We start from the raw sequence: 23,520 nt of genomic DNA, 5'->3' as shown, positions 1-23,520 counted from the left end.
GACATTTGTTCAAGCTCCAGCTCAACAATATGTTAAACATCCTATGTATCAATTCACTATTAAATGTGGGATTAATAAGCAAACCACTGATCAGTTTGAACTGAGTGACAGAGTTTGAAACACACATTACTGCACAGTGGCATGTAATATTAACTCTGAAGACAACCTGTGACACACAGTCCTGGTTGAAATGTATATTTGTTTCACTGCCTGTAATTAAGCCTATGCTTTAGTTACCAATTGGAATGAAAAATTACTCATACATGAAAAGTATTTTTAAAGGCATTAAAGCTGTTATCTGGAACCTCCCCACCATCCATCCATCCGTCCATCTCTCTCTCTCTCTCTCTCTCTCTCTCTCTCTCTCTCTCTCTCTCTCTCTCTCTCTCTCACACACACACACACACACACACACACCACAAAATCAGATAGGCCTGACTCTAATGCTCTTTTGCAAGACACTGAAGAACTGGATGTTTCCTCAACATTGAATTGGAGTATTGAATAGGCTTGTCTCTAAGGAACATTGTGCATTGATTGAAACTGATATGCATTGATTTTTATGAATTTATTTGCCAGCTACCAGAGACATAGTGAGTTGAACCACCATACAAACTAAAGACATTGTTGAGTCCATGGGTAGATAGATAAGATACACAGATAAAAAAATATTTTCACACTAGCAATATAGAAATTTTGCTGAGAGTAAGGTCCAAGGCAACTTTATTAGTCTATTGCTTATCTGATAAAGAAAAGAAAAAAAGCTATAAATACTGTTGGGGAAATTTAAACAAACTCTGTTATACTGGCTGGATTACAATTCTCTAACAAATGGCTATGGCAGACCTAAATTTATGTCTGCAGTGTGAAACAAAAAGGAGAACAGAGAGGGGATACCAGTTATAATAATGGCATATAATACATAGGCAATTATTGTTTTTAAATGACTATAAATATTGTTTGCAGTTCATAATTCAGCATTGAGTTGTTGTGGCAGGTGCCTCTGTTGCAACTGATCAAAAGGGTTAAGTTGTAGCAACAGTCTGAGATACATGATTTGTGTGCCAGCTTCCTAGATTGTTTTTGTGTGTGTGTGTGTGTGTGTGTGTGTGTGTATCTAGGACCCATCATAGTGGGGTAGCAAACTGCTAGTAACTCAGCCCACTGGGATCAATGGAAGAGGATTGTGGCCCTGCAAACCAACAAGGAGGTTGATGAGTCATGTGATGCACTCTCTGCTTTATATTTGTGCTCCATAAGAAGAAGTGAGAACAACTTTCACTCATCCTATTAACATACTATAAGGGACGCGGTGGCTCAGTGGGTTAGGACGCTGAGCTTGTCGATCAGAAGGTCGGCAGTTTGGCAGGTTGAATCCCGAGTGCCGCGTAGCACAGTGAGCGCCTGCTACTCGTCCCAGCTTCTGCCAACCTAGCAGTTCAAAAGCACGTAAAAAGTCTTCTTTCGTCGTTTTTTTTTCTTTTATTATCTTAGTTTTTTTTATACATATTCAATATTATTATTATTTGTTTTATCTTATATAAGCTAGAAAGTGATGGATTTTAGAGTTTATAATTGTTAGTATATGATTGTTTATGATTGCTTTTTATATATATACCTTGTATTTAGCTCTGGGAAGTCGGGGGGGGGGAGGGGGGAGGGGGGGAGGTAGGGAGGGGGGAGGAGGGAGGGGGAAGGGGGGATTTTTAAAGGAAAACTGTATTTTAAAACTCTTCAACAATGCTTCCTGCTATTGGAAAAAAAAAGCACGTAAAAATGCAAGTAGAAAAATAGGGACCACTACGCTGGGAAGGTAACAGCGTTCCGTGCACCTTTGGCGTCTAGTCATGCCGGCCACATGACCACGGAGACGTCCTCGGACAAGCGCTGGCTCTTCAGCTTTGAAACGGAGATGAGCACCGGCCCCTAGAGTCAGAAACGACTAGCACGCACGTGCGGGGGAACCTTTACCTTTACCTTTATTAACATACTTGATGACTATCAGTCACATTGGGCAACCAAAGCAGAGAAAACCAAAATCTTCCTACACACACTTTCAGTGTGGTCTGTAATAAATCACAGAGATGAAGAATTAAAAGTAGAATTAAAAGAGAAGAATTAAAATTAAGATTGAAGAAAAGTTGAACTGAAAGGAAAAGCTGCCAAAAGTTTCAGAAAAAAGATTTTGGGGCTCCAGAAGAGAGAATCAGAAAAAACCTATTAACTAATGGGAGGACAGAGGGATAGAAGAAACTCAGCTACAGGTCATTAGTTGGGAGTTGCTAAAAAGAGCTTTGATCTGAAGAAGGGAAAAATTCTGCTAATTGATGCACAGATAAAATACTTTTGTATAGATGCAAACTAGCTATCAATCTTTGATCACATCAGGTTACAGTGCTAAATTTAAAGAAGGCAAATAGGTGAAATTGTGATGGCCTCCTTATTTTGTAGTTTTGGAGTAGACTCAAAGGAAAAGTCTCTTTTCTCTTTTCTCTGATAAGCAAGGCAGTCTTTTAGCAAGCAATTGCAAGACAAATAGAATAAACCATGACTTAACAATCTAATGTAGGAAAGTGTATATCCGATAAAGCAGACTTCCAGGGAATCTAAATCGGATTTTATGCATATGAATTTTGCACAATTTATATATTTTCTGCATGCATAAATTGGGTGTAGAATTTTATGGATATGTATTTTATACACTTTACATATGCAGAAATGGCAGGTGGATACAATTTCTATATCTCTAGCCCTAGCAGTGGGTTGAATGATAGATGATATAAATCTCCAGGGAATTCTGTCCCAGAAGACAGGTGCTGCAACAGGTAAGATCTACTTCCTGAATACCATTAGATTGAAGGGATCCAAAACTATTGACTTTGTGTGATCACACAGGAGAAGGATCACACAGGAGAAGGAGCTAAACAGGAAATGTATTGTCCCTCAGATAGCTAGACCCTATGTCACACAAGGCTTTATAGATAACAACCAGCACTGAATTACACTTAGCTTACTGGTGACCAGTTCAAGTGACAAAGCAAAGATGTTACACAGTGAGGCTTGCTCCTGCCACTGCATTTTGTAGCATTTCTAAGTGGTCTTCAAGTGCAGCCCCATATAGTATGCAGGCAATAGTCCACCCATGAAGCAATGAGGGCATGGGTGGCTAAAAAGAGATGCATGCCCCAAGACAGGAAAAAATTGCTGGTTACAGAAATTCATGAGAATAAAGTATTTAAATCTCATCTTTAGTTGACAAGGCCTGAGAATATAACAAGTAAAAACTTAGGTAACATTAACTGAGCATTACGAGTAACACTGCTTCCAACTAGTATATACTCATAAATATTACCATGTCAAATGCCCATGTCATGTCATAAATATTACCATGTCAAATCGATAATATAAAATGATTGTCTATTTTAGGCTACCCAGTTGTTGCATATCAAATCACAGTGTTAAAATATTAACACTTATAATTTAGTCGGTGTTAATTCAGCCTAAAAATTATAGCAGTAATTCATATCAGGATTCCAGATATGGAAATTCCTCATTACTTTGTGTGTGTGTGTGTGTGTGTGTGTGTGTGTAGAATATAGCAACAAATTAATCTTTCCCAGACCCACATTTGTAGCAAAAATAGTAGATTCCAGGCCTGGTCCATGTCCTAGAACAGACATGTCAAACACAAGGCCCGGGGGCCAGATCCGGCCCGCGAAGTGGTTTCATGCGGCCCGTGAAGCCATCCTGGAAACAGTGAGGGAACGGCCCCCACTGCCTTGGCCCTGGCCCAGAGACCCTCCTTCTGCCAGAGACCCTCAGATCTGTCCCACTTCTGCCCAGGCCCCCATAGGCACCCTTGATGTGAACGATGTAGAGCTGGCCATGCCCACCCAGTAGGCCATATGCACTGTAGCCACGCCCACCCAGTAGGCCACGCCCACCCTGGCCATACCCACCCGGCCCCTTGAGGGCAATCGCAATGCTGATGCGGCCCTCAATGAAATTGAGTTTGACACTCCTGTCCTAGAACATCTATTTATGAGTTTTTGGACCGGAAGGAGTAGCAACAGAACATGTCCAATTTAGTGTGTTTTTAACACTTGTGCTTAAGTCCAGAAAATGTCCAATACAAGAATAAAAATCCTTTAAGTATGATTTTCTGAAACTTAGTTCTTTACTTGTAGTAAGACCTTAACTCAGATATGGACCCACTCAATTCAGCTAGGGATCTGCAAGCTGCTCTGGCTTTAGGTCTTTTTATGTTTCAAGCATTAGCAGATACAGTAAATACATTAACCCACCAATAACAGTCAAACTCTTTCTCTCTTTTTTAGAGATGAACACAGGAAACCATTACTCCATGTTTCAGAAGGCAACTTTTAGGGTGTCTCCTTCTCTGTGTTAAGAGAGGAGATAAAACATCTATTGGTTTATTGATTATGGAAAATCAATTTAGTGTGACTAACATATTATTAAAAATAATCAAGAGATTTAAAAATACATTCAGATATAAACACATTATACCATCTCCTGAAATGAACGCCTCTTTCTGACTCAAATGTCCATTAAAAAACCCCTCGCTTTTTAACTTCTGAAGGGTAGCAGGATCAGGATTAAACAAATCTTGAGCAGTGGGAAGATCACTCCAAAGGGCAGTGATCTCCCCAGACCTAGATGATAGGTCCAGCCAAATGACTTGGTGCACAGACAGGGCTTAGAGCAAGCCCAACAAATCAGCGAACACCTTGATGCAAACAAAGTCATCACTAAAAGTCAACATGGGTTTGTTAAAAACAGATCATGCCAGACAAATCTTATTACATTCTTTGACCAAGTAACAAAACTAGTGGACCAGAGGAATGCTGTAGATATAATTTACTTGGACTTCAGTAAGGCATTTGATAAAGTAGATCACAACCTACTACTTGATAAGATAGAAAAATGTGGGTTAGATAGCATTACCACCAGATGGATTTGTAGCTGGCTGACAGGCCGTACTCAGTGTGTGGTCCTCAATGGAACCGCATCTACATGGAAGGAAGTGTGTAGTGGGGTGCCCCAGGGCTCTGTTCTGGGCCCAGTGCTCTTCAATATCTTCTTTAATGATTTGGATGAGGGGATAGATGGGGAACTCATCAAATTTGCAGACGACACCAAGCTGGCAGGAATAGCCAATACTCCAGAAGATAGGCTTAAGATACAGAAGGATCTGGACAGACTCGAACACTGGGCACTATCTAACAAAATGAAATTCAATGGTGAAAAAAGTAAGGTTCTACATTTAGGCAGGAAAAATCAAATGCATAGGTATAGTATAGGTGGTACCTTGCTCAATAGTAGTAACTGTGAGAGGGATCTCGGAGTCTTAGTAGACAATCACTTCAATATGAGCCAGCAGTGTGCTGCAGCTGCCAAAAAAGCCAACACAGTGCTAGGCTGCATTAACAGAGGGATAGAATCAAGATCAAGTGAAGTACTAATACCACTTTACAATGCTTTGGTAAGGCCACACCTGGAATCCAGTTTTGGTCACCACGATGTAAAAAAGATGTCGAGACTCTAGAAAGGGTACAGAGAAGAGCAACAAAGATGATTAGGGGGCTGGAGGCTAAAACATATAGGGAACGGTTGCTGGAATTGGGTATGTGTAGTTTAATGAAGAGAAGGGTGAGGGGTGACATGATAGCAGTGTTCCAATATCTCAGGGGCTACCACAAAGAAGAGGGAGTCAAGCTATTCTCCAAAGCACCTGAAAGCAGGACAAGAAGCAATGGATGGAAACTAGTCAAGGAGAGAAGCAACCTAGAACTAAGGAGAAACTTCCTGACAGTTAGAACAATTAACCAGTGGAACAACCTGCCTCCAGAGGTGGTGAATGCTCCAACACTGGACGTTTTTAAGAAGAGACTGGACAGCCATTTGCCTGAAATGGTATAAGGCTTCCTGCCTGAGCAGGGGGTTGGACTAGATGACCTCCAAGGTCCCTTCCAACTTTATTATTATTATTATTATTATTATTATTATTATTATTATTATTATTATTATTATTATTATTATTATGTATGTGGAGGTCTAATGGGAGACAGACAATCCTGCAAATAACCTGGCCCTGTAGGACTTCATGGGTGATAAACAACACATTAAATTGCATGTGAGAGCCATTACAAAGCAATGGCGCTATATGGATATACTGTAATATTCCCTTCAGCATGAACTTTCTCACCTAGTATAATGGCCTAATAGAGTATCTGGAAAAAGTGGTAAGTTAAAACTGTCACGTTTTTCTTCTAGCAGAGTCAAGATTATGTAAGTATACATCTATAATACAGAAACCTATTGAGCCAAAATTCTTATTAGTGAATGGGAAGAAAATAGATACAGCATCAGAATTGACTTTACTTGTCATTGGCCAAGTGGACTCCAGTCACTACAAATACTGCTGTAATTCATACTCCCTACCAGATTACACCAAGATCTTCCCTTCCCCCCCCCAGAGCCAGATTGGCAAACCACAGCAAGATCCAATGCAGCCCTTAGATCACTTGCTCACTCTTTCTCTTGATTCAATGGGGATATTGTAGCAATTATTGTTGCTTGTGTCCCGATGGGCTGAAAAGTAAAGGTAATACACAATTGAACAGTCTGTCCCTGTCACTGCATTGGATTAGTAAGGATGAAAAAAATCACCTGCTACAGTATTAATGACAGAATGATAGCAACTCTAGATGGTGGACTGGCTCTAGTAAGTGGTAGGTTTTTTGCCAGGATGTTGACCTTGATCTTGATAAATAACAGATACAGGACTGATTCCCATCAACTTTGAAACAAAACATATTGTATCATAAATATTAAAATATGGGAGCTTTTGAATTTTCTCTAACTCCTGAATGGTCTAAGCATGCAGCTCCTAATTACTCATCAGAAAGTCCTGTGAAATCAGTAAGACTCCTTGAAGCTGTCATTCTGATTTCCTGAGTACCCTGCTGGCAAAATGCCTGTTTACCTTTAATTGGTTTCACAACAAATTTGAGTTTTTAAAAGTGAGTGCATAGTTTTGAGTCCAAGACTGGAATTTACTTTAGACTTTTCACTTTATTCTCTTTTTACCCTCTATTTAGGCCTCTCTTCTGAGAGTCATAAAATAGAACAGCGTGTCCATTACAGGACAGCATAATGTGGCACTTGGTTACATTTTTACTGAATTACTAAAGCTTGCACGGTGAAGATATGAAGTCAAAGCAGAACAAGCACTTTTAAAATGACAAATCTTTATTTTGCAGCATTATATAACTTCATTCTTATATGTGCCCCTCACCCTAATAGTTTGCAGGCTGTAACATAGTTTAGGAAGCAGGAAAGTATTCTAAATAATTGCCAAACCTCCTGTACAAGACCTCTATTGTTCTTTGCTGTAATTAAGGGAGTTATCACATTTTCTATTACCTGTTGGTCTTATTTTTAGGGCACTAGTGGACTATAACCTGAAATCATTTTGGAATCACTCTCCAAAACTCTCGTTTCATTCACTTGTGGCATTTAGATAAAGAAGCACCAGTTTTGTGGGGTTTCCTTCTGAACTTTATTAACGCCTGTTTGAAAACAGATTGGGAAACTAAAAGCCAACGCCCTAAAAAGCGAACACCGTTCCGATTTCCCATCAGCAAGTTCAGTCTGGCCGCTTGAATTTCATAGTGGGCACCGTTCTCTGCCTTTTTTTTTTACAGAACATAACTGGGGGTGGGCGAAAGGGGAGGGTCACTTGGAATTCCCGAAGCATTTGCTTGGCACCAGAGAAAAAAAATGGGGGAGGGAGACGACTATCCTACAGGTGACGACCTCATCGTGCCCATTCCGCAGCCTTTAGGTCTTGGCTTCGAGGCCCAGCTCGACTCCCACTGGAAACAACCAGGAACAAGGCGAGGCGGAGTTAACCGCAACTTCGCCTGTGCACATCCCACACCCTTGCCGCTTCGCGTGTCCCGCACGGCCGCGCTGACACTGCGCCAGCCGGCAGCTTTACAGGCAACTCCTTCCGCACCGCCGCCACCCTGCAGCAGCCTCTTAACCTCCCCGCCTCCTGCCGCCGCCGGCGCCCTCCAAGCGACGTCCGTCCGGCCTGCTTGGCTTGACACGGCGCCTTCTCAAACAGATCCCTCCGGTACACGGTGCAGTCAGTCTGGGGCTGATCGGAGTAAGGGGTCGAGGGCTAGCGCTCGCCATCCTAGCCTCCACACCTAGCAACAGCTTTGACAGGACGCAGCCGCCGCCGCAGCTACAGCGGGAGGAGGAGGAAGCGGAATGGCCGCCTCGGCGGCGGCTGCTCCCTCCCCACAGTCCTGACAGCCAGAGCCGGGGCGGAAGCAGCAGGCGGCGTGCTGGACTCGTCCTCCACCTCCTCCGGGTCTCGGCGCTCTACCGCTGCCAAGGCAAACTCAGTCGTCTTTGCGGTTGCATATGCGCCTTGCAGCCACCCGGCCATGTACCTCCGGCAGCTACTCGCCGCCGCCTTCCGTCATCCTCCCCACCCTCCAACACACCCACCCGCCCTCGTGCCTGCTCGCCTGCCATCCAGCCCGGCACCCCTCTCCCCGTCAAGCCTCTACCCTCATTCATCCCACGCTCGATCCCGGCTGCAGTCCCGCCCGCTCCCTTGACCCCACGCCCCTCCTTTCCCGCTCCGCACTCCATGCCGCTGCCGCCCAATCCTCCGCCCTAGCGCGGCTGGGAGTGGGGGGGGAGATCCCTTTCCGCCACCCCACCCCCGCCGGCTCCCCCCCCCCGATGCCCACGCGTCACCCGGCTGCACTGGCTCACCGATATGGTTGTCCTCGATGTGCTCGATGAGCTCCACCAGGGTTGGAAAGTGAAGTCCGCAGCCCCCGAAGCGGCAGGTATTGGAGAAGAAGGAGGCGGCGGCGATGCCTGTCATGGTGTTGCATGGAGATTCCTCCCGCCTCCGCCTTGCGGTGCCTACTCTGCCAGGGCCGCCGGCGGGAACGGGAGAGCCAGCGAGAGGAGATGGAGAGCGAGCGGGCGAGAGAGGCTGGGGGTTGGGAGGAAGAAGAGTAGGAGGTGGCGGCTGCAGCGTCGGGAGCGGCGGAGGGGAGGGACGGGCTGCTGGGTGGGGGGAGATGAGGCAGGCGCAGCTGGGAGGAGGGATCATTGCCGCACTCAAACAGCTGGGCAACCCCAGCCGTCGCTGCCTGCCTCCGCAGCGGGAGCCTAAGACCCGGGCCACGTTGGGCAGCAACTGCTCTCGGCGACGAGCGGCCAGCAGTTTTATGAGCTGGGCGGCAGCGTGGGCGCGGAGGGGAGGGGAGCACAACAGTTGGGGGTGTGTCTGAGCCTATTTCTCAGTAACTTCTTAAGTTTTTTTTACCCCCACACGCTATAGAATGAAAGTTGAACAGCTGGAGCTGGGACTGAGACTCAACAGTTAGATTATGGGTTCCAGTGCTGAGGCCTGCTTGGGGTGCACAACATTTGCTCCCCTCCCCCATATATATCATCAGACCCTACATATAGAACATTTAGGATATAAAGTTATTAAGGTAGTTTTCCAGAAGGAAAAAAAAGATTGTTACAGTTTTACCTTATCCAGCTTCACAGCATTTATGTTTCAAATCTTCCTAGTGTTGGGAGAAGAATTTATATAAGTGGCCCAACACTAAATTTAATAGCTTTGAGATTTGAATCCAGGTGTCAAACAAGTGGCAGGTTTTTAGTGCCCCAGTTATGTCAGTATGCATGATCTGTCTCTTATGTCAAATAACATAGATTCATATTCTTCATGCACACGGTACATTTTACAACCTGCTTTTTGTTAGTGGACAATATATATATATATAAGATATTTATCTTCACCAGTTAAACAGCATTTTGCAATCTATCCAGACTAAGTCCACACATTACATTAAATCACAGTGTGGTTTGGATTTAGTTTGGCCTATTCCCTGAAGTTAATAATGGTTTGTAAATTACTTTGTAAATCATCGTTTGTAAATTAGGATTGGGATTTGTGTGTTGTAAAAACTTGCCAGGTGTTCAAACTCAAGAAGGGTATTTTTTAATTATTAAAATTATTATTTTAAAAATAATTTTAAATAGTACTTGTGCAGATCCATATGTAGTGTAGATCAGGGGTCCTCAACCCCTAGTCTGGGGACCAGTACTGGGCCGCAGCATGCCAGCAACCGGGCTGCACAAACAAGCAAAGCCCCATCGGCGGGATGCAGGCAGTACACAAAACCACGCCCCCTCCAGTCTGCGGAAAAACCTCTCTCCACATAACTGATCCCTGGTGCCCCAAAGATTGGGGACCTCTAGTGTAGATGGCATAACATATTGTGTATTTTATGTACTGTATATACATAAATATGACACTTTGTTAATTTGGGCTTGTCCAGTGTTGCAATTTGATTCAGCTATATTTTAGTAATACTAATAATACAAGACTTTGGATGTGTTTAATAAATAAAAATCATGGTGCTATAATTTGTTTGCTTGATAGTATCTGACCTTTCCTTCAAGCATTCAAGCCAGCACATTGTATGTAGCTTCTCTCTGAGTTTTTCCCAAGTCCAACAATTCTGTGGAAGGAAGTTGGCTAAGAAAGTATAACTGGCTCAGTGTAATTCATTAAATTTCCAAGGCTGAAGTTAGACATAAATCTGGATCTCCCAAGTTTAGACCAATACCTTATCTTACTTAGATTCTGAAGTAGACAGTTTGGAAATGAAGACTTTTAACTATTGGCAGAATACCTTTAGTATATTTTAACCTTCAAAAGTCATGCAACTTTATTCTGTGGCATCTGACATCTGTGATCTAATTCCAAGATAGCCCAAAATACAGAAATCCAAATGGGAGTTTATCAGGACATGTGAACAAGAGAGGGTTTTAGTGACAGATCATGTAAAAATAAAAAGCACTTCATGGCACTAAGGCAATCCTCCTTTTTATACTCCCAACTCCCATCAAATCTTAAGAGAAAATTTCAACCCAACTCACATTTGTTTTCAGGTTAGCCAACCTCAAAACCTTGAGCTCCAAAGTTCAACTTGAAAACTGTTCAGAGCAATTTTTTTACAAATTAAATAAGTTCAGCTGTCCAACAAGAACAACAGTATGAGATCATAGAATTCATAAGCCAGTAAGAAGCCATCCACATGTCAAGCGTGGAGTGGTCGTATGTGAATCTTAGTGATAAAGGGAGATTCAGAAAATAAGGCAAATTAGATCTCATTGTTCAAAGGAAATGAAAGCTGGTCTGAAATTGGACCTGAAAAGCATTTATTTTTCATATAGTAATCAAAGCTGAACATTTTGTAAAATATACTCAACTATTTTGTGAATCCAATTCACTATTATTGACTTTTAGGTACAGTATGATAAAGGTTTGGGAATGGGCACCTTCTATCTCCCAGCTTGCAAAATGTCCAGGACTGAATCTATTTCCAAAATGCAAAGCCTTTGGTGATGCTTCAGTATATAAATTGTGGGTTAACTAACACATCCTAAAAGTTGAGCTTAAAGACTGGCGGTGCTACTATGAGTGTTGTACACATCTTAAAGTGATTTCATATTAATATATGTGCTAGTATATAGATGTTGCAAGGACATTTTTAATTTACTAAAATAGTGTGACCCAAACAACCTTCAGACAGTAATGCCTCATATTAACACATGTGTCTTAATGTAGCTTTAGTTTGTGCCCTTCAGGTTTCATGTACGTCAGGTGTTTTCCACCAGGTGGTGAAAAATCTGTATGGTGAAAATGGTAAGGCATTATGTTGTACATTGGTCACGAATGTTCTGTAAATTTCCTCTCCCGTTTTGCTCCTACAGGTAGACCTTGGTTACAGCCATTCAGGTAGTGACTGTTTGAAGTTATAATGACACTGAAAAAATGAATTCTGACCATTTTCCATTGCAGCATCCCATGGTCCTGTGATCAAAATTTGGATGCTTGCTAAGTGGCAGTTGCAGTATCCTGGGGTCATGTGTTCATCTGTTGTGACCTTCTGACAAACAGAGTCAATGGGGAAGCCAGATTCACTTGACCACTGTGTTACTAACTTAACAACTGCAATTATTCACTTAATAACTGTGGCAAAAAACTGTGGCAAAACTCACTTAACAACTATCTTGTTTAACAACAGAAATTTTGGGCTCAGTTGTGATCATACATCGAGGACTACCTGTACTTTAATTCTCAGGGTATATGGAAATTCTTTATCATCCAGGTCATGTTTAATCCAAAGGCAACTTGACTTTCTCAGCTATTTTTTCCCTCCTTGAAAACATTTCCCTTCTCATCCAAGAAGTTCTTCAGTTCTGACTGAATGGTGGGGAATGGAAAGATTTATATTCAGTGCTTTTTTTGTAAAAGAAAAAGGTGCCGGAACTCACACATGTCATACAACCCGCCTTGCCTATCCTACAAGGTTCCATCCAGAAAAGGTGCCGGAACTCCGTTCTGAGCGTTCTATGACAAAAAAGCCCTGTTTATATTCCTTAGCATCATCTGGTCCTTAGCTCTCTGAGAGTTGTTGAGGCCACTTGGAGGTTTTTATCTGTACTCTCAGAGTCACCTGAATCAGAGCACAAATGGGTCTGGAATCTTCTTGGGCTTGCTAAAAAGAATTGCTAAAAGACCCATTTGCACTGTGATTCAGGTAAGCCTGAGAGTACAGACAAACCTCCAAGTGGCCTCAACAACTCTCAAACAGCTAATGATCTGACCTTCAGAGTGCTAAGCAGCAGATGACTGATAAGGAATATAACTCTTTCCATAAGAATTTTGTTTTGTTTTGTTTTGGGAACAATTCTCAGGGTCATGAAAGATTTCTGCTAGGGGATGTTTTCCCTTATAAAAGATACTGACGCTAAGAGTGAAATGTACCTAAGTTTGATTGATAAATACAGGAATAAAATGTTTATGTAGTTAAGGCTGTCAGTGCATTAATTCTGTATTCTTTACTCTCTAGTGTCAGAGATTTAATTCTCACAGACAACATTGTAAGTAATTATGGAGTTCGACAATAGCTCACTTTGCATCATATGACTGATTTGCATATAAGACCACAACTTCTACTCTACCCTCAACTATGTTAAATCGACCTTCTTTGGTTTGGGCTTAGTAGGTTGTATGAACTCACCCGCATGATTTTGAATTTCCCAGTTTATGAAATTTGCATGCAGCATTATCCCAATCAATTGCTTCAGTTTGGTGTGGCAATTGTAAAAGTGTAGTGGTGATTTTGGGAGCAGATATCATTTATGGAAAAGGCCAATAAAGATATAATACAAACAGATATTTTGAAGACTTCATTTGCTTCTTGACATAAATGCACTCTAGTCATATTATTTTGAAAATGAGATATTAATAGCAAAATCAGAACTTACTTAGTACTGTATAAGGAGGATTTTTACTTTAGTCATCATATTCCCATTTTGCTAGGCAATTTGATCATTAGCACATCAAAGTGAGCAGGGAAGGATCAGATGTAACATACAAAACTAATGATATACACTTCAAGTATGTTAAAATGCATGCAATTGTCTAAGAACCTATATTAGCATTTTTGATATTATAAAACAAATCATCATAGAAGTAGATTGATTATTAATTTAATAATGCCATCTCTCCCTCCCCGCCTTTTTAAAAAAAACCAACCCCTTTTATTTACAAAACAATCATAGAAATCATTTTTTAAAGAATGATTGCTTTTTGAGAACATCTTTCCTAAAATAGTTTTTAAAAAGTTTAAAAATGCTTAATATAGGATGACTATAAGCAGTGTATAAGTACAGTGCCTCTAAACAGCCACTACTACAAAGTTGCAGGACTATATTAGTGTCCCAAATTTTTGAGGTAGACTGCTTTTTCTTCAATTAGAGAAACTTTTTCAAGAGAAAGCTAACCTGCCCCCACCCAAATCATGTTTGGGGGGACATTATGAAAGACTTGAAGTACAGATGTGCTGTTAAATAACATGTGAAATGTTCCATGCCAACACTGTAATACTGTGTTAAAAATATTTGGAGAGATAGGTTATGATGAATGCCCATTTTTCTTTTTATATATAATTAATGTAGAACACAGTTTCTTGTCAGAAACAACAACAGTCTGCAGCACTATTATCAAGACTATTATGGTATTAACTTCATGAATTAGGGTATGCCGCAATAAATCTATTAAGCTTTAAAATGTCAAAGAATTTTTAATATCTGTTGTGGCAGAACCAAACATAACTATATCCCAGACAACAGATAGTATTTATACTGTTTTTCATTACAAATATATAATAAGAAATAATTTATGCTAAGGAAAATATTGATATTTGGCAATATTCAGTTCCTCATATCACCTCCAAAACTGCACAACATGATGCATCACATGAATATCTATGATTACAATAAGATCTTTGCCCCATAATATTATGCTGGATTTTCTTATAAAATCTTATAAGCTGATAGAATTTAATGGTACGTCGTGAGCATCTGGAATTTTGGAATCCATTATGAAGTGGACAGTGTATATATGCAAAACTAGTATACAGTATATGCATTGTCCGCTTCATAATGGATTCCAAAATTAGTTGCTGACAATTGATCATTATGGCTTTGAATGTTAACAACTGTTATAGAGATAGTTATAGTGCTCAGTGATTTCAAAATTGGCAGATAAAATTGGACTGATATAAGGAATGGAAACTATTATTTAGTTATTTTATTTTATTTATTGGATTTATGCCCCATCCATCGCATGAATTTAATGTAGTGAACCAAATAATAGAGTGAGATGTTGTGATTAGTATTCACAGGTTGTCCTTGACTTGTGACCACAGCTGAGCCCAAAATTTCTGTTGGTAAGCAAGACAGTTGTTAAGTGAGTTTTGCCCCACTTTACGACCTGTCACAGTTGTTAAATGAATCACTGCAGTGGTGAAGTTAGTAAAATGGTTATTAAATAAATCTGGTTTCCCCATTGACTTTACTTATCAATAGGATTGCAAAAGCATACAGCAGCCATCATAAAAATGAGTCAGTTGCAAAGTGTCTCAATTTTGATCACAGGACCGTGGGGATGCTACAGCAGTCATAAGTTGAAAATGGGGTCATAAGTCACTCTTTCAGTGCCACTGAACTTCAAATGGTCACTAAACAAACTACTGTAAGTCAAGAACTACCTACATTCCACAATACCTAATAAAGAGGTGAAAGACCAACTTTTCTGAAAACTGAAAATTCTGCTCAAATATTTAGATAACATATACTGACTTCATTTTTATTTGGAATTTTGTGAATGTTTTTTTTCTGTAATGTTCCCCACTGTTCCTTTTTTAAAATAAAAACCTCCTTGGCATACTTGAATGCTTTTCTGTTTTATTTTAAAGTATTTTTTTGCATATCCCTTCATCATGTACTTCGTTCATAGACAATTATATTTAGTTTTGTTAAGATTGTTTAGATTTTGTTTTATTTTATTTAAATTTCATCACAGAATACCCCACCAGAAAGCTTAAAATAGAAATAATGTTTTGTAGTTTTACATCAGAGAATAATTGGATAAGATGTCAAAGTAAATTGATATTTATCAATAATTAATTTTAGGTGAATCTTGTAGAGAAAAATGATGACATTTCATCATTTTTCTATTTCTTTAATAGACCACACTTCATCTCTCACAAACTCTAGTAACCATGATATAATGAGCATTCAGTTCCAAAAATTGTTGGAAGTTTCAAAGTCCCCTATTTATAATCTGTGGCTGATTCATAGATTTAGATTATTCACAAATAACTGAGTTTAAAACTGTAAGCTGAAGATCTTCTGTAGGACATGGTGGGACATATGGTATTAAATTTATTCCTGGTATTAAATTCATTTGAAAAATTGGATTGCTCCAATTTGTAATACTGAACTGATTCAAATATAAAAACTGTCTGAATAATTGATCAAATGTATGAGTCGAGTCAATTGACTTGAAGTTCAATTTACTTATATATCGAACCTACCAATTACTTGAAGTGCTTAAAGTAATAGGATTGAAGTTCTTGATAAGGCAATAGGATAGAAGATCTTGATAGTAGACCACGAGTTCTACTTTAGGCAGAGTCAGATGGGTGACTTTGAGTGACTTTCTGTCAGGCCTAGGAAGGAGGCAATGGCAAACCACTTCTGTAAAACTTGCCAAGAAAATTGTAGGGATTTCTGCAGGCAGCCTCCAAGTATTGGACATGATTGAACGGAACAACAGGAACAAGGAAAATATCATATCGGGTCATTTGATCTGATTCAACCCATCAGAATTTAACTGAATTTATTGAAAGAAATGCAATGAAGATTTGTACTGAACTGGCATATGCCATATGAAATGTGACCAAACTATTCTCCCTTTTTTAAGAAAAAAAAATGATTTCTTTTGATATGTCAAATACAATTGTTACAGCACACTACATTGTAATTTCTTAATGGCATTTCTTGGTAAAAGGAATATTTCAGCTTCAGCTCCACTAATCTGTACTCTGTGGCTGTTCTGCACGTCACCCTATCCTTTTAACTCTTGGTCAAATCTGTAATCTTTCTAATTATTATGGGTGTCAGATATATGCTTGTGTTAGCTGCATTTTACACATGGAAAGTCAGCTGTTCTCTCTTTTTAATTAATATGTGACCCTAATATAGGCACTCACTGTTTTTTCATTAAACCTATTTTTCAGGTAACTATTTTCAAATGTTGCAATGTGAGGCAAGGAAAGGAACCAGAGAGAAATGGTGGCAGAAGAAATAAAGAGTTTAGAGAACCAGCAAGATTTCGTAACACTTGACAACCTAGAAAGAAAACAGGTTTTTTTTAAAAAACTGCACATACACATAACTTCATATATATGCAAGGGGATTAAAATATGTTTTTGCAAATGGATGTATGCAGACGAGATGATTAAAATGTACATTTGGAAAAACTACCAAATTACAAAAGCATGAAGGAAAATAAATTATTATAGTGGTGTCATCCTTACCAGAAGTAACTTTATGAATACCAAGAGGAGAAAATTTCATGTGAGCAGTGATCATTTTCATGGTTAGCAACTTTTAATGCATCCACTAAACTGGCTTTCACTAAGCTGCATCTCTTATGAAATCAGCTTTCAGAAACTTGTCACTGAGATTATCACACCTACAGGTAGAACTAAACTAATCTTAAGTAAGGAAGTTATTTAAAACCTCATGTGCATAAATGGCTGATAGATCATTTGAAGTATGAGTGCAGTTAAAAGGTAAAGTACCAAGAGGCCACCTAAGTCTCATCATCTTGAGAAAGGCAGGCAATTATAAAGATGAATGAGCATATAAGAGTTGTTTTCTAACATATCTAAAGGCCAGTTAATACTTGGCAGAGGTTATTCTATATCTTTCCAACTTGTACCTGCAGATACAAATGATTAAAACTAAATATTATACATAAAGGGAGCTAAAGATATTTGCTATCACACACAGCAGCAACATTTGCGGCAATCTGCAATGACAACAGAATGACAACATAGTTGCAGTGAAGTTGTCATGCAAATTCTGTCACGTGTCTCAACCACTGACACATGCATTTTGTCATTTGTTTGCCCAGATATCTGTGTGCACAACCACTATTCTACACAAAAATAGAATATTGGGCACCAACAGGCATGTAGAAATAAACGATATCTACATACCACTACAAAAAGACAATCAAAAAGACAATCAAAAAGCTCCAAGGGAAACAAAAAGACCCAAACACCTCCTCACCCAAGATTAATGCTAGATCAACAATCAAGTAAACAATACTCCAGTCAAGAACTACCAATGCAGACAAATAAGTTACCAGTAAACAACAGCCTAATCAAGTAACCACCAAGAATACTTCCACCAGCACTGAAAGGGCAAACCTCTAGTAAAAATAATAGCAAACTCCACTCCCTTCTAGCACTAATGAAACATTTGTTTTGTAATGAAACATCTTCAAGAAAACCACCAAGCTCAGGGAACACTAGGGATCCACATAAAAAGAAATAAATGGAAAGGCAATTTTATCATATATACTGACAATCATTTGAGGTTAATTGGTCAGATAAAACAGCAAAGCAAATCACAATAGAAAACATATGTGTATTGCTGATGCTCAGTATCAATTACTTGGGACAAGCAGAGTTTCCACTCAACTATAATCCTTTTCTGCAGTTTGCTATACAGGTAATCCCCTAGTTATGAGGGTTCCCTTAGTGAATGTTCGAAGTTATGCAATAACCATCCCCTAATATTTATGAAAAAGGGATGCGGTGGCTCAGTGGGTTAGGATGCTGAGCTTGTCGATCAGAAGGTCAGTAGTTTGGCGGGTCGAATCCCGAGTGCCGCGTAACAGAGTGAGTGTCTGTTACTCGTCCCAGCTTCTGCCAACCTAGCAGTTCAAAAGCATGTAAAAATGCAAGTAGAAAAATAGGGACCACTACGGTGGGAAGGTAACAGCGTTCCGTGCGCCTTTGGCGTCTAGTCATGCCGGCCACATGACCACGGAGACGTCCTCGGACAAACACTGGCTCTTCGGCTTTGAAACGGAGATGAGCACCGGCCCCTAGTTGGAAACGACTAGCACGCATGTGCAGGGGAACCTTTACCTTTATGAAAAAGCCCTGAAATTACCAGTGATCTGGATGTCAGAGCCTTTTACTAGGCCGCTGCCACCTGCAAAGGACGCCGGGGGATGATTTAGCAGGGCTCTGAAGGCCTGATCCGGGCATCAGAGGCCCTTTCTGAGCCACTTCAGCCCAGAACAGAGGCCGTGGGTGGTAGCCACATGTTTCTGGAGGTCTGTTCTGTGCCTTGGAAGCCTCCTTCTGCTCTTGCCGGGACCAGAGAAAGAAACAGAGAGGCTGGAGAGGAAACAGATCTTCAAAAGGTAAGTGACCCAATGCGGCAGGATGGGGAGGAGCAATTGTGGGCCTCCAGAGGAGGAAGCGAGTGGTATTTCAGTGGGTCGGGGGAGGACTTGGGTGGTCTGAAGATGGCTTGTTCCATAACTAGCACCCCATGGCTTTCCCCACCCTGAAATACCTCCTGTTCACTTAACGAGCCATGCATTCACCCACGCATTAAATTAGTGAATGTGTGGGCGAAAGCTGGGAGTGAATCACATTCAAGGCATGAGATTCACTCCTATGAATCCTTGAGGTATGAATGGAATAGGCAGGTGCCATTACATTCATAACTCGAGGACTACCTCTATTTTGTCCTATATTTTCTTTGGCTAATACATATAGAAGGGTCCTTGGTGCTCTCTGAGCTTGCTTGTTTTCTTGCAGACGTTTCATTACCCTAACTAGGTAATATCATCAGTGCTAGTAAGGAGTGCTGTTTGCTGTCGGCTCATATTCTGGTGTCTTGCCTGTCTGGGTGGGTGCGGGCGGTCTTAGGGATTCTTTACTTGGGCTCTTTACTAATGGGTCTTCCAGAGTTTCTTGATTGGGGTATTGCTTACTTGACTGTTGGTCTGAAGGTGACCTTGGAGTTAATCTATGCTGATCTGAGTGCTGATTACTGGTGGAGAAGTGCTTACTCTTTTTTTCTTTTGGGCTGGTGGATTGTCTCTTTTGCATAATCTATAGATGTTGTTAATATCTATGTGTCTATTGATGGCTGATTTGTCAAAGTGCCAGGCTTCTAGAAATTCCCTGGTATTTTTGGATTTGACCTGGTCTAGGATTGTCACATTTTTCCACATTTTTCTAAACTTACAGCAAACAGCACTCCTAATAGCACTGATGATGTTACCTAGTTAGGGTAATGAAATGTCTGCAAGAAAACAAGCAAATTCAGAGAAGCACCAAGGATCCCTGATTTCAACCCTGAGCTACAAATATTCTCCTTCATTGCTAATATGTATAGACTTAGTAATGTAGCTATCTCACCATATAGCAGTTAAAGCTCATATTATTTTATAGCAGAATGAAGAACTCTAGCTACACTCTGATTCCAACTTCAAAAAATCATCATTGATTATGCTTTTAAGGTCAGCACAATAAACATATGCATTTGTCACATAAAAGAACAAGCAGAACACGATTAGAAATTCTATTATTATTTTTTTAAATGGGGTATTCAGACATAGGATAGTGAAGCACTCTGTTGTTCACAGGCATTTTTTTCATTTATTTATTCCTGATTTTTCTCAGTTGTGATGTATATGTGACATTTCATCACAAAAATATCCTGGAGTTTAGAATAAATTTAGCTTTAAATAAAAACATGGGTATATTGGATTAGTATATAACATTAAACCATTAGATTAGATTAAACATTGGATTAGTATATAACATTAAACCATTATAATTAGTTCATATATATATATATATATATATATATATATATATATATATATATATATATATATATATATATATATATATATATATATATATATATATATATATATATATATATATATATATATATATATATATATTAATTCCATTTATATCCCGCCCTTCTCCGAAGACTCAGGGCGGCTTACAAACTTAGCAGTAGCCTTCATTCTATGTATATGCCTGCTTATTAGGGCTTACACACACACCAAGCGGCATTATTACAAAGTCAGCTTAATTGCCCCCAACAATCTGGGTCCTCATTTTACCTACCTCAGAAGGATGGAAGGCTGAGTCAACATATATATATATATATATATATATATATATATATATATATATATATATATATATATATATATATGTGTGTGTGTGTGTGTGTGTGTGTGTGTGTGTGTGTGTGTGTGTGTATTATATATATTGTTGTTGTTGTTGTGTGTGTATATTATATATATTGTTGTTGTTGTTAGCTGCGAAGTCATGTCCAACCCATCGCGACCTATGGACAACATTCCTCCAGGCTTTCCTGTCTTCTACCATTTTCTGGAGTCCATTTAAGCTCACGCCTATTGCTTCACTGACTCCATCCAGCCACCTCATTCTCTGTCGTCCCCTTCTTCTATTGCCCTCAATCTTTCCCAGCATTAGGCTCTTCGCCAGTGAGTCCTTCCTTCTCATTAGGTGGCCAAAGTATTTGAGTTTTAGCTTCAGGATCTGGCCTTCTAAAGAGCAGTCAGGGTTGATCTCCTCTAGGACTGACCGGTTTGATCGCCTTGCAGTCCAAGGGACTCGCAGGAGTCTTCTCCAGCACCATAGTTCAAAGGCCTAGATTCTTTGGCTCTCAGCCTTTTTTATGGTCCAACTTTCACTGCCATACATTGCAACTGGGAAGACCATAGCCTTGACTATACACACTTTTGTTTACAGGGTGATGTCTCTGCTTTTTAGTGTGCTGTCTAGATTTGCCATGGCTTTCCTCCTGAGGAGCAAGCATCTTTTAATTTCTTGGCTACAGTCCCCATCTGCAGTGATCTTGGAGCCCAGGAAAATAAAATCTGTCACTACTTCCATTTCTTCCCCATCTATTTGCCAGGAATTGAGAGGGCCGGATGCCATGATCTTGGTTTTCTTAATATTAAGTTTCAACCCAAGTTTTGCACTCTCCTTCTTCACCCGCAACACAAGGCTCTTTAGTTCTTCTTCACTTTCTGCCATTAGAGTGGTATCATTTGCATATCTTAGGTTGTTGATATTTCTTCCGGCAATCTTAATTCCAACTTTTGATTCATCTAGCCCTGCCTTTCTCATGATGTGTTCTGCATATAAGTTAAATAGGCAAGGCGACAGTATACAGCCTTGCCGGACTCCTTTCCCAATTTTGAACCAATCAGTGGTTCCGTGTCCAGTTCTCACTGTTGCTTCTTGGCCCACATATAGGTTTCTCAAGAGACAAATAAGATGGTCTGGTACGCCCATCTCTTTAAGAACTTGCCACAGTTTGTTATGATCCACACAATCAAAGGCTTTAGCATAGTCAATGAAGCAGAAGTAGATGTTTTTCTGGAACTCTCTAGCTTTCTCCATGATCCAGCGTATGTTGGCAATTTGATCTCTAGTCCCTCTGCCTCTTCGAAATCCTGCCTGTACTTCTAGTAGTTCTCGATCCACATACTGCTGGAGTCTAGCTTGTAGGATTTTAAGCATAACTTTACTAGCATGAGAAATGAGTGCAATGGTGCAATAGTTTGAACATTCTTTGGCACTGCCTTTCTTTGGAATTGGAATGTAAACTGATCTTTTCCAATCCTGTGGCCACTGTTGAGTTTTCCAAATTTGCTGGCAAATTGAGTGTAGCACTTTTACTGCATCGTCTTTTAAGATTTTGAATAGCTCAGCTGGAATACTGTCACCTCCACTAGCTTGGTTGTTGCTCAGATTTTGTAAGGCCCATTTCACTTCACATTCTAGGATGTTGAGGTCAGTGACCACCTCATCATGGTTATCTGGGATGTTAAGCTCATTCTTGTATAGTTCTTCTGTGTAGTTCTGCCACCTCTTCTTAATCTCTTCCTGCCATTTTGGTCCTTTATCATGCCTATTTTTGCATTAAACATTTCCTTCATCTCTCCAATTTTCTTGAAAAGATCTCTGGTCCTCCCTATTCTATTGTTTTTTTCTATTTCTTTGCACTGTTCATTTAAGAAGGCATTCTTATCTCTTCTAACTATTCTCTGGAATTCTGCATTCAATTGGGCGTATCTTTCTTTTTCTCCCTTGCCTTTCACTTCCCTCCTTCCCTCAGCTATTTGCAAAGCTTCCTCAGACAGCCATTTTGCTTTCTTGCATTTCTTTTTCTTTGGGATGGTTTTAGTTGCTACCTCTTGTACAATGTTGCGAACCTCTGTCCATAGTTCTTCAGGCATTCTGTCTATCATACCTAATTCCTTAAATCTATTTGTCACCTCTATTGTATATTCAACAGGGATATGATTTAATTCATACCTGAGTGTCCTAGAATTATTTGTTGAAATTAGGTTATTTACTTATTTACTGATTGGTCTTATATCTGAGTAAACATGCAGTACAATTCTTATAAGCAAATTTAACGGCAACAGTTTGGCAATTCCTATACAACATATATGTCTTGGAATGTTGGCAATACACAGCATTCTTTTAAAAAAGAGTCAGAGTCACTTTTTAATTTTTAAAATAAAGTTTTTCAGTATTTTGAGGTGCTCTACTTTTCAAGGTAATCTCAGTTTAGCTCCACATACTATTTATTTTAAAAAAAGAAGAAAAGAAAATCAAGGAATGAAGAGAGCTCAGAGTCCTAATTGTTGATATGTTTCCATCACTGAGTAAAATAAATTGCTTCCCAGGGAACTGCCAGCATATGTAAATGCTTGCTGCCAATTCATCCCACAAAGTTATTTTATCTCATCGACTTTGCTAAGGAGATCTGGTGGTTAGTTCCAGGAAGTTTCAGGGATGTTTTATACCTTCACAGAGAACACCATGCATTGGGTCACCTTGTCCCAGATTATATGGAGCAAAGAAAACTCCAGCTGGCTGTTGTAATTAGGAAATTGAGGAGCACCCACCAAGGTTGTTATGTTCACAT

The 23,520-nt window shown here is 39.9% G+C and overlaps 1 protein-coding gene across 5 annotated transcripts in view; it reads right to left on the bottom strand.

Annotated features, from left to right (window-relative positions):
- Positions 1-9,303, bottom strand: part of JAZF1 (JAZF zinc finger 1) — a 141,992-nt gene extending 132,689 nt beyond the window's left edge. For 3 of the 5 annotated variants that reach the window (XR_014028473.1, XR_014028474.1, XM_081343770.1), the window contains exon 1: positions 8,818-9,040. Coding sequence is in view for 2 of the 5 variants with exons in the window: in XM_081343770.1 (XP_081199896.1) it covers positions 8,818-8,932 (115 nt within the window). In the remaining 3 variants the exon portion in view is untranslated. Of the gene's footprint in view, positions 1-8,817 lie in introns of all 5 variants that reach the window. The other 2 variants (XR_014028472.1, XM_081343769.1) reach the window with 1 other exon arrangement.
- Positions 9,304-23,520: the final 14,217 nt, after the last annotated feature.

The sequence above is a fragment of the Vipera berus genome (assembly GCF_964194415.1).
Source record: "Vipera berus genome assembly, chromosome: Z".
Taxonomy (NCBI): Eukaryota; Metazoa; Chordata; class Lepidosauria; order Squamata; family Viperidae; genus Vipera; species Vipera berus.
Note: the sequence above shows the minus strand (reverse complement) of the source record. Positions and strands in the feature narration are given on the sequence as shown.